Below are 10,871 nucleotides of genomic sequence, written 5' to 3'. Positions count from 1 at the left end.
AGGCAAGAGCAAAGCCTTTTTCACTCTTGTCAATTCTTTCCTTGCATTTAATTTAGTTTCAAGAGTCTCTAATTTTCTTGCCTTTAGAAAATAGTCATTCCTATTTTCTTTTAGTATATATATATATATTATTTATATTTTATTATACTTCTTTAAAAAAATCTTATTTATTTATTTTCTTTCATCTAGTTCTTAATGTTAACAATGGCTTAAGACTTGCTTTATTGCTTATAGATTTTTTGAAGGTGGAAGGTCTATAATTACCTTAATTTTTTTTGGATCAAGCTTGTTGCTTTCACTTGATACAATATGCCCTAAAAATATTCCACAACAAATTGTAAGATAAAATTTCTCTAGATTAATAGCAAATCTTCATTAATAGCACCTAATTAGAACTTTTTTGGCTAATTCATGGTAATCCATAGTTGTGGATTGGATGTTATAATCATCTATGAATATTTTCATTAATTTGTATAAAAGATCTAAAAAATTATATGATATTATTCTTTGAAATACTATTGAGGAATTGTAAAAGTTAATGGACATATTTACATAGATGAACATGCTCCATGGGCTAATAAATGCAATCTTATGGTAGTCTTTAGGTACAATTAAAATTTGGTTGTAGTTTGAGTAACCATCTATGAAGATATATAACTTATTTTTTACAACCTCATTTAAAATGGTATTGACAAATAAAAGAAGAAGTGATCTTTCGAGGTATGTTTATTTAAAATTCTATAATTGATGCATATTCAAAGCTTGTCATTTTTTTCTTTACTAATATCATTGACAAGATTCAATTAATAATTTCTATACATTTAATAAATCTTACTTATAGCAACTTTTCTAATTTAGCCTTCACAATTAATTAGAGCTTAGAGTTCATCTTTTTTTTACCTAATTAGAATCATGCCTAGAATTAATGGAATGATATTTTGTACTATGTGTAAAAGAATGCCTTAAGATCAAGGTAGAATTAAGCAAATTTATCCTTAAATTTAATCAAAATATTTTTATATTGTCCTATCTAACTCTCTGATAAAAAAGATTCAATTTTGATCAATTTTGGTTCTTTTCCCAACAAAGAAACATCTATCTTTTTCCAATCTACAAGCCAAACATGCACCAAATTTGTGGATCTATGATATTAGTTATTTGAAATTAGAAGATACATTAGCAAATCTTGGCTCATTTGGAGACCCTTCGAGATCTTATGAAAATGTAATAGTGGTAGAAATACCTCTTTTTTATGCATAATTGTATAAAGGTATTTTTTTTATTTTTAATCCCATCAATTTCTAAGTAGAATGTAACATCTTTATGAATGTCATCTACTAAAACTGCTAAGTTTGAAAGGTCTTCATTAAGCAAATCATCAAGCAAGGCAATAGCCTCAATAAAATAAGTAGTTAATTCATCTTTAGAGTAAGGATTTTTTACCAACCATTATACAACTATGCCATCATTTGTATAGATGTAAAGTCTACAGCCAATATATTTAATTGAATCTAGATCTATTATTGATTTGGTAGTTAGTATCATGGCTATTTTATTTATTTTAGAACCATGGTATTTTTTTGATTGAAAAAACTTAAGCTTAACATAAACTCTTGATTGATTTGACTTAGGACCAAATATAAAGGTAGAATTTTTGGCAAGTGAATTAACTACTCCATTGCACTTCCATAAGAACCTATGCCTAAATAAAAGAAAATATGTACCTTCTTCATCCTTCAAATGAACTATTTTAAATATTAAGTTGTAATCCACATCTCTAGCCTACATTCTAAGATCTTTAATTTCTTCTATTGATTGGCATAGAATTTGATTTGTTGTACAAATCGTATATTTAAATGAATTTTTGATTTGAAGCCTCAACTTTTCTATTGTATATAATGGCATAATGTTCATATTATTGCCATCATCTACAATGGTATGTGAAATAATCTTACCAATAATTTTCACATCAATCTCAATACGCTTGCAATCTTCTTCGAAATTCACTAAATCTATGAATTCTTCTTCTTCTATTTGGTTTATTTGCATGATTATTTGAGGTTGCCTATTAAAGGTGGCTTCATATTTTATTTTCTTGTAAAAAGATGGTGTCAATAAAATCAACTGGCCAAAAGATATGTATGCCTTGGTCCTAGTAAGATCCTTCTATAAGTTATATGCAATCATTGGATTATTGATTTTAGACTTACAAATCTTTGTTACACATGTTGGTAGTAGAAATAAAAGTTCTTCATTTATGAATTGATTATAACAACTTTATTGAGTTCACCATGGATTCAAGACTCATCATTAAATTTGATTTTTTTGGTTGCTTCTTTAGAAGCCATATTAAGATCTACAAAATTTGGAAAATCATCCAAAGATATTAATGATTCAACCACTTCTTCTTCAAGATTATAGGCCTGATTCTTACTCCAACACAAGTGATTATTAAATGGAGAGCTTTGATATAAAAATCTTTTAATTAAATGGCTCATCAATGACTATATTTGAGTGCTAAAAATTTATAGCCAAGGTAGGTGATATTTGGTATACATCTATGTATTTAACATCTTAAAAAACTTAGTTGTTTGGAATTGAAATGACACCTTAATTAGTCTAAAGAACTACAAGAACTGCTTGAGTTTAATGCTGATTGTCACAATCTGAGTATAAATTAGATAGTCTTCCTTGTGATTGAAGTTTTAATTATTTAGTACCTTGTAAATTTTTACGTGCTTACCTAGAATAGTCAAATGAAGGTGGATTCAATAAAATCACCTTAAGAAGTTTGTAATATCTTTTTGTTAGATGATGGCCACTACAATTGAAACATATAATGTTATTTTCCAAACAACAAGATTTTAATGCATGTCTTCCTTTATAAGATGTTTTTTCCTCAGATTACAACTTGATCTTCATTGAATAACTTGATAAAGAGGCCTATTATTAAGGACATGAATCTTAAAGAAAGAAAATCCTCAATACACACTTAAATCATTAAAAAGAAGTAGAAAGTTACTCAAAGATGATATAATATTGAATTAGAATAGCTATTGCCAAAAACAAAAAAGCTAAAAAATCTTAAAATAAGACTAAAAGCTAGAAAGGCATTGACAAGAATAAAGAAGGCTTCATTCTTACCTCCATACATACTCTTAACTAAGAGCTACATGGCAATGTCCTATAAGACCTCCAAAACATATTGACTTTGTAAGACACATATCTTAGCTTACAAAATAATTTTTTTATATAAACACCACATTTTTAACTTATTTTGTAAGCTATCAACACGTGGTTAACTTGTTGACCAAGTTTCTAACCTACCAATCAACTATAAACACATGTAAAGTCAAAGTAGCTTCTAAAAAGCTTTTTTAGAAGATATTATGAAATTAACCTATTTTTATTTATTTTTATCTACTTCTACCTAATCATATAGGTATTTTCTTGAATATCTATGTATATCTATGATATTATCTTTTCTTCTATAGATGAGTTTCTCAAAGAGCAATCATCATGTATTAATAAAATTCAAGATGTGGCAAATTATATTTGTAACATATTTTGATCTTTGTTCTCTTTAAAGATGGTTGATAGGTCCTCTTAGCCATTAATAGTATCTTATACTAGGGCAAGAAGACCACCCTATTATTTATTCATTGTTGAGGCCTTTGTAACTTCTTTCAAATAAAATATTTGGAATACCATCAAGAGTTGTTTCTATGTCTAATAAAATCAGCAAACATCGAGATTTTCTTTCAAGGTTGTGATATCAAAGACATCTATTTAAGAAAAGACATGTCATTCTTGATAATCTTCATCTCGATTATATCATCTTGAAGGTTATGAAAATTACAATGTCTTGTATAGTAAGTCAATAAATAAAAGTTCTTGAGTTGAATCTATTTTTTATTGGTTCTTCATCTCTTTAGCATCACAAATACATAGAAGCTACAAAGAAGGATAGAAGATAGAGTGTTATTTTCTTTTGATCTTGTTTCTTTTATAACAAAGATTTACTATTCTTCATTTTGATTTTGATAGATGTCATCAATGAAAAGCTTCAAATCTCTTCACTATATTTGCAAAAACATTTACTAGCTGTCATGTACGTTCACTAATATCATATCCACAATAATGAATAAGATATTCCAACCTATTTTCATGTCGCCTTAAATCTGAAACTTTTTCTACTTCAAATTCTTGATTATTATCTACTTTTATAAGTTGAGGTGGCATTTCTCTTCTTTCCAGTATATTCACTGTCTTATATGGCTCAAGAAGAGATGCGTGAAATATGGGATGGATTTTTATAGACTTCGATAGATATAATCAATAAGCAATAGAGTTGACTAATTCACAAATAAAAAAAGGTCTAAGTTTACAATAATCCAACTTGTCACAAGGATGGTGGTTCCATAATGTAGTATGTATATTTGAATCAATTTCGAAGGTATCTTTATAATGGTCAAATCTTTATTTTTTGCTGCAAATTGAAATCCATCATATCCAGACTATAGGTCTCTAATATAATAAATTGAATGGTCCGCTAGTGGAATAGGGAGAATTTGTCTCAAAAAAGCAATAGACTTTTGGATTCTACTAATTACTCAATCAAGTCTCATTATATATAATATTTTCCCTTTAAAGGCAATTACATCAATACATAAGCCCTAACTACCAAAGAACATCCAAAATATAATAAAAATATTTTAAACCCTTATATATCCTTAAGATGAATTTTTTTTCAAACTTCAATGGCTCATATCACTCAATTGGACTATCCAAATAGCCTCAAAATTTACTTGAAGTATTGATATATTTTAAAAAACTACCATAACAAATTTCAATCATAAATTTGTTATGGATCTTGAGATATTGCCAAAATCCTTGCAACAACTTCAAACCCTTGTTTATATATACCTACATGAAAATTTCTTCATATCTCACAAATTAAAAGCTCAAATACCAAAAAAAAGTGATATATAGCTTTTTAACACAATAATTCACATTTTTAAAAAAATTGAGTGAAAAATTCATCTAAAAACTCAAGATATGGCTTTAACCATTACTATCAACAAAATGGTTTACTTACTACCTTTGAATTACATGTGCTGTTTTTAACTCCCTATAATTCTTTCATACAAACTCCAAATATAATAATTCTTTTATAAAAGATATAGGTCTTGAAATCATCCTTGCAGCTACATCTCCCAATTTCCAAAAGCAACCGTACAACTTCTCGTATCCTCAATATGTCTTTAAAAGACACCTTAATTTCAAATGGCTATAACTTCTTCATATTAATTCTTTACCCTCTGATTTTTGAATAAATAATTTTTTTTTACTATATTCCAAATATTATAGCTATTATATTCAGTTAAAACTATAGTAAATATTATAGAGTGTACCGACTATATTTAATGCTTTCAACAGTAACAATTCATGAGCTATGATTTTTGAACTTGAAGTACTAAAAATAATTATACTCTACAATAGAATTTTTTTTTTATTTTTTTAAAATAACCTAAGAATTTTGAAAAAATTATAGTTTTAGATTATAATAATAATTATAATCAAAATTATAATACTTTTCAAATTTTTTAAATTGAACAAGATTTTTTTTTTATTTAAAAAATATTATCAAATATATTCAAATATATAGTATTATTTCTTTTTTTTATTAAAATCCGTCTCCATTGTTTCATCAAATTAATCTCTCAAATAAAGAAAAACTTCTATAGAAAACTCATGATCAAAGGAGCTTATTAGATCAAAGAGCTAAGTAGACAAAGTTCATCCCTTACTCTGGCAACAACAACCCCACACTTATGAACAAGTGAATAAACAAAGGAATGGATGACCAAAAAAAATAAAAATATAGTAAAAAATAATAAAAAAATAGACTATTTAGTGCTTGCTTCTATATTCAAATGAACAAGTAGGTGGATAACAAAAGAATGGATGGATAAGCAACCAAAATAAAGAATAAACAATAAGATCTTCAAAGAGCTCATTAGTCTTCAAAGGGCATTTGGATTTAAGAAGACAATAATTCTATTTGTTATCCAAAAGTAAATAAAATATAATGTTTAATATTAGTGAGGCATGTTCATTCCTATGGGGCTCATATTTTAGAATACTCTATAAATTGAGAAAATCCAAATCCATTCAACTACCATTCTAACCAAACAAATTATTAACCATAACTCAAAACTTGCTTTATTTTAATTTAGTAGATAGTTGATACAGTGGACTCTCCCTCCACTCTTTTAGCTCTTGGAACAAAGTGTTGAATCGATTGCTAGATAAGTCATAATACAAAAACATAAACAAAAATAATCAAACAAAAAAATATTGCATGTGAACTATATAATATCCTAATATATAGTGGTTTCTATCCTTATGGTTATATCAGTATTATAGTATTTAAATATGTGGATCTTTTGAAGAGAGAATTGAATATAGGAGGAGCATCACAAAGACAATAAACTATGATAAGGATGAGAAGTACCTATTAGCAACTTAAAAAAAAATGCAAGAGAATTTATTCAGTTACAATTTTTTTTTAAATAATGTAAAATTATTTATAAATATATATATTTTTTTTGATGTATTTAAATTTTTGTTATATCATCTATTCTATTGTTTATTAATAAGTACATTCTTTTTTCTACAAAGAGGTATTATATTCACTCTTTACTTTTTATATAATTATTCCCTCAACTTTAATTAATCAGAGTGTTATATTTTTTGGTTTAATATAAGTATTTTCTAAAGCAAGAGTATTGACTAAAGTTTACAAAGTTTTAGAAGAGATTTTTTTAAAATAAAGGATGAGTTAGAATTGCAAAGAATAATTTATGGATTATGAGATGAGTTTTTGTTTGTATTGATAGGTATAGGAGAATGATCTTATCAAAATTCCTTTGAATTCAAATTAAATTGTAGTCAATGTTGTTGCTCACAAAATGTTCTTGTAAGAATTCTTATATTTGTGTCAATGGTTCTATTAGCCAACAAAACTCTTTGCAATCTTTTCCACCTATCTAAGTTGTCCAATATGCATTGCTATGCTCATATAATTGTAATCCATGGATGAACACAATCTCCACTTCAACTTTCCTTGGAGGCTTAGGCTTACTTAGTTTATACACTCCACTACTTGTCTATAGCATCACAAGTTTTAAAAAAGCTTAAAGTTACAATCTTTGATCTAATAATTGCATTTATGAATGACCAAAATTATTTATACAATCTCCAAACTACTAACAATATCCATCAAATCAAATTGTTATTCCTAATTTCTCTACACATGGACGATTTGTAAATATGATAGCACTGTACCTGTGTTAATGTCACCTGGCTTAGTTCCACCATCCGAAGGTGAAGAGTTGGTTGCTTCTCCAACCCACCACGACCTCAACAACGACGTCGGCTCCATCCTTTGGTATACCTAGCGAAGAGAACAAAATTTACAATCGAGCTCCTTCAGATACATGAAAAAGGTACATTAGCAGCAGATAATCTCAAACTCGATAAACACTCTCTGCGTTTGTCCAAAACCACATCAGACCAGCAACCCCAACCCCAACAGTGTGAACCTAATCACAAAAACATCAAGAATTGCGAGAGGACCTCCGTGATCTTCAGTTTACTAAATCTGAGCCCTGATCTGCAGCTCTTCAGTAAATACTCTTCAATAAATTTTTGGTGTGGTTGGCATTTCTTGTTTGCCGGAACCCTGAGTCTTGGCGATGAACCCTGTGTCTTGGCGATATATACTTTTGATGTGTTCACAAATGTGCCAGTATAGGAGCTGCTTTAGAAAAGGTACACATGTGGGCTGATACTCTTTTTAACATGAAGCTGGCTTAACCAAGGTATCCCGAGCTGGTTCATTGATATAGACTATTTGATTGAGTGCATGGAAAATTATGAGTATCTGAGGAAAGACATTCCTATAGCCAGTTTATTCGAAGGGGAGTGGGCCTGTTTACGGATGGGATTAGCTGATTCAATCGTCACTATATATACCCAGCGATTGCAGAGAAGTTGGACCCTCTACTAGCAGGAATGCATATTCACTTGGTGGGTTGGTTTGATTTTACTGATTGTATCAAGCTTATATGTGTGACGTACAAATTTATAAAACGATAGAACGATTTTCGCACTTCTGAAAACGGAGAAAACTTAACTATTTATAACCTAAGTACCTCACATCTTTGGATATCGAGAGGAGGCGTTGGGAGTGGTGCACATGGACTGGCATTTGGGTAGCTTCTTGTGCATGCTCTCTCAGCAAACAGGAAATGCCAGGCATAGGCAGCCACACCGAAAATCAGCCACACCGACCAATGCACACCCTCAAGCGCTATTTTGCAAGACAAGAAAACCTAGGCGTCAGCTCTGGCAACGGGCAGAGCTAGTACACGAGTTTTAGTAGCCTTTGTTTGTATCTTGAGTGAGAGAAGCGTTCAGAGCTTTCTTCTAATAAACTGGTTCCGACCATTTGGAGAATATCCTCAGAACACGTCAAACGAGATGGAGAAATGTTGATAGATCCAAAGACAGGCTCATCGTCACTCATCGTCTCTTCAAATCATCTCGAACTCAATTATATACATGGCGTTTGTGAAGAACAATGAGTCACGTGAAACTAATGGACCTGTTTGCGATGCGTAGTGACGGTTTGGTGCTTTGCACTCGAGGTAATAAGCTGCTCTGCCTCTCCACGTAACTGAGTTTACACCTACTGTGTTTCTCAACATCGCCAACAATCGCTTGTTTCCAGTGTTACTGAAAACAAAATCTGCAACGAGGTATCCCAGTCTTTTTACCTCATGAGTATGGCGTGAGCAGCCTGTCTTCTATTTATCTAACATGTAGAACTTGCTCCACCGCCCCTGCAATAGCGTTCTCAAGTGCTGATGTAAAAGTGTGGCTGTGATTTGGGGTTGCTGGTCTTTCACAGCTGAGACTAGTCCCACACCTGAAAGGTCTTAGGTAAAGTGATCACTAGAAAAGCGTACAACCAAGAATCTTCGTTGCCGCCTCATATTTGTCTCTAAGGCAAAAACGTCGTCAAATGAAAGTAATTCTTTCTGCAAATTCAAGATTGAAAGAAGAGTCCTGAATTTCATCATTGGTCTCAAACCTGTTACTGGCACGACCGAAGTCGAGGTCATCAGGGTTGAAAGTGAAGTCCAGTAAATCCCAAATACTTTTTTCCTCAACTTTTATTGTCCTCTCTTTCTCAACGTCAGTGTGATGTGAGGGAATGTCCCTTGAGTTTGAGTGCTGGTAAGGAAGAGGTTTAGCAATATCTAAGAACTTTTTAATTAGCGTCCTAGAAAGCTTCAACGAGAGGGATTGTGTTGGCTTCGTAACTGGGATACAAGATTGAGCTCCAGTAGTTGATGCCATATCACATGCTGGCGGGGTCGTCGTTGTGACAGGAAAAGACTTGTGAGCTTCACGTTCACCTTCCATCCCAAGCTGCCTCTCAGACAGACCATTCTTCAAAGCGATCGCTTTGTCCAACCACTCCCGCAAGCTGGTCTCAATATGCCATTGCATCTCCTCGTTCTCAGTAGCAGTGAGGTTGGAGCTGATAAACTCGTACGGATACCCTTGAAAATCTGATACATCAGAGCATTCAACAGGAAATGCGTCATCGAAATCATCTTCATCCCAACCACTGGAATTTCCAGAGCAGCTACCATCTTGTAGCCAAGACTGTGTTCTATAGCTCCCGGTCATGTCCAGTCTGGTATGATGCGCAGGGCCAAATCCTGAAGTAGCTACGAAGGCACCAGACATAGACGGGTCAATATTAGACCGAGAAACTTGTTCCAGAGCAGATCGTGAGGCACGACGAGGTTGACGTGGTATGGCTGGCTGAGGTTGCCACAAGGTTGAGTCATGAGCACTCACATCTGAGTTACAACCTGGAATGGTAAATGAGCTCAACTGTTGTAGAATATCATCATGAGATCCCTTCAACCCTATGGAGGACTCTAACTCTTTTAACAAATCTTGAGCGCGCTCATAGGATTTAAGATGAGAATCTGATGCCCACCGAATGCCACTATACGCTACGGTCACTCTCTGAAGAACGGCTTCAGCTTCTTCCAGACGCCCTTGCTTCATCAAGCAAACGCCGAAATTGCAAACTTTGTTGACGTCGGATTCAATTGACAATGCTCTCTTGTCACACAAAAAAACACTTTAAGTAAGCGACAGATGATATGGATCTGCTAAGCACACCTGGTCAAGCGACACAACAGACAGAATCACACTTTTCACATTGAACAACAAAGCGGATCACCTTTTTTCTCCTGCGACTTGCGGATTCTTGTTCATTTTCATGGACATGTAACAGATCTCGCTTGAAAGCAAACTCACAAACTCTAGACACACAACACGCACCCTTCAAGAGCCGCTACTAATCCAACAATATGCACTCAAAATCCTGCCCAGGAAATGAATAAAGAAGAGACGTAAGACGCTGGTGGCAAAAACAAACCTGTATAAGAAGAACTAGGTTGCCGCTTACACGTTTGGGGACGACGGGTTCAAAGGGAGCACAAGAGGGGTGAGAATCAATGAAAGTCCTCAAACGCAGCGCACAGTTGAGACATACACGAGAATGGGAAGGCCCATGCAGCAATAATGTAGTTCAGTCAGGGCGAGCATGCCGCGGTGTCAAACTGTGAACCTCGAATAGCACTGAGAATAGATCGAGCATTATCAAGAGTAATTTAAATGGTGCTTTGCTTTGAAAGGAAATTGTCGACTACTCTTGCCGCGTTTCAACCAGTATTCGGCGGCTTTCTCACTGACGGACAGGGAGGAATTCATGAAGA

The 10,871-nt window shown here is 32.6% G+C and overlaps 1 protein-coding gene across 1 annotated transcript; it reads right to left on the bottom strand.

Moving 5' to 3' along the window:
• Positions 1 to 8,224: 8,224 nt before the first annotated feature.
• On the bottom strand, positions 8,225 to 10,624 carry LOC112291234 (uncharacterized). Its single transcript, XM_024538375.3, has 2 exons — positions 10,532 to 10,624; positions 8,225 to 10,212 (listed from the first exon to the last, which is right to left on the bottom strand). The coding sequence occupies exon 2, from the start codon at positions 10,153 to 10,155 to the stop codon at positions 9,088 to 9,090; it is 1,068 nt and encodes a 355-aa protein (XP_024394143.1). The 5' UTR covers positions 10,156 to 10,212; positions 10,532 to 10,624; the 3' UTR covers positions 8,225 to 9,087.
• Positions 10,625 to 10,871: the final 247 nt, after the last annotated feature.

The sequence above is a fragment of the Physcomitrium patens genome, chromosome 14 (genome assembly GCF_059467195.1).
Source record: "Physcomitrium patens ecotype Gransden chromosome 14, ASM5946719v1, whole genome shotgun sequence".
Taxonomy (NCBI): domain Eukaryota; kingdom Viridiplantae; phylum Streptophyta; class Bryopsida; order Funariales; family Funariaceae; genus Physcomitrium; species Physcomitrium patens.
The sequence above is the reverse complement of the archived record's forward strand: the minus strand, read 5'-3'. Positions and strand labels throughout refer to the sequence as shown.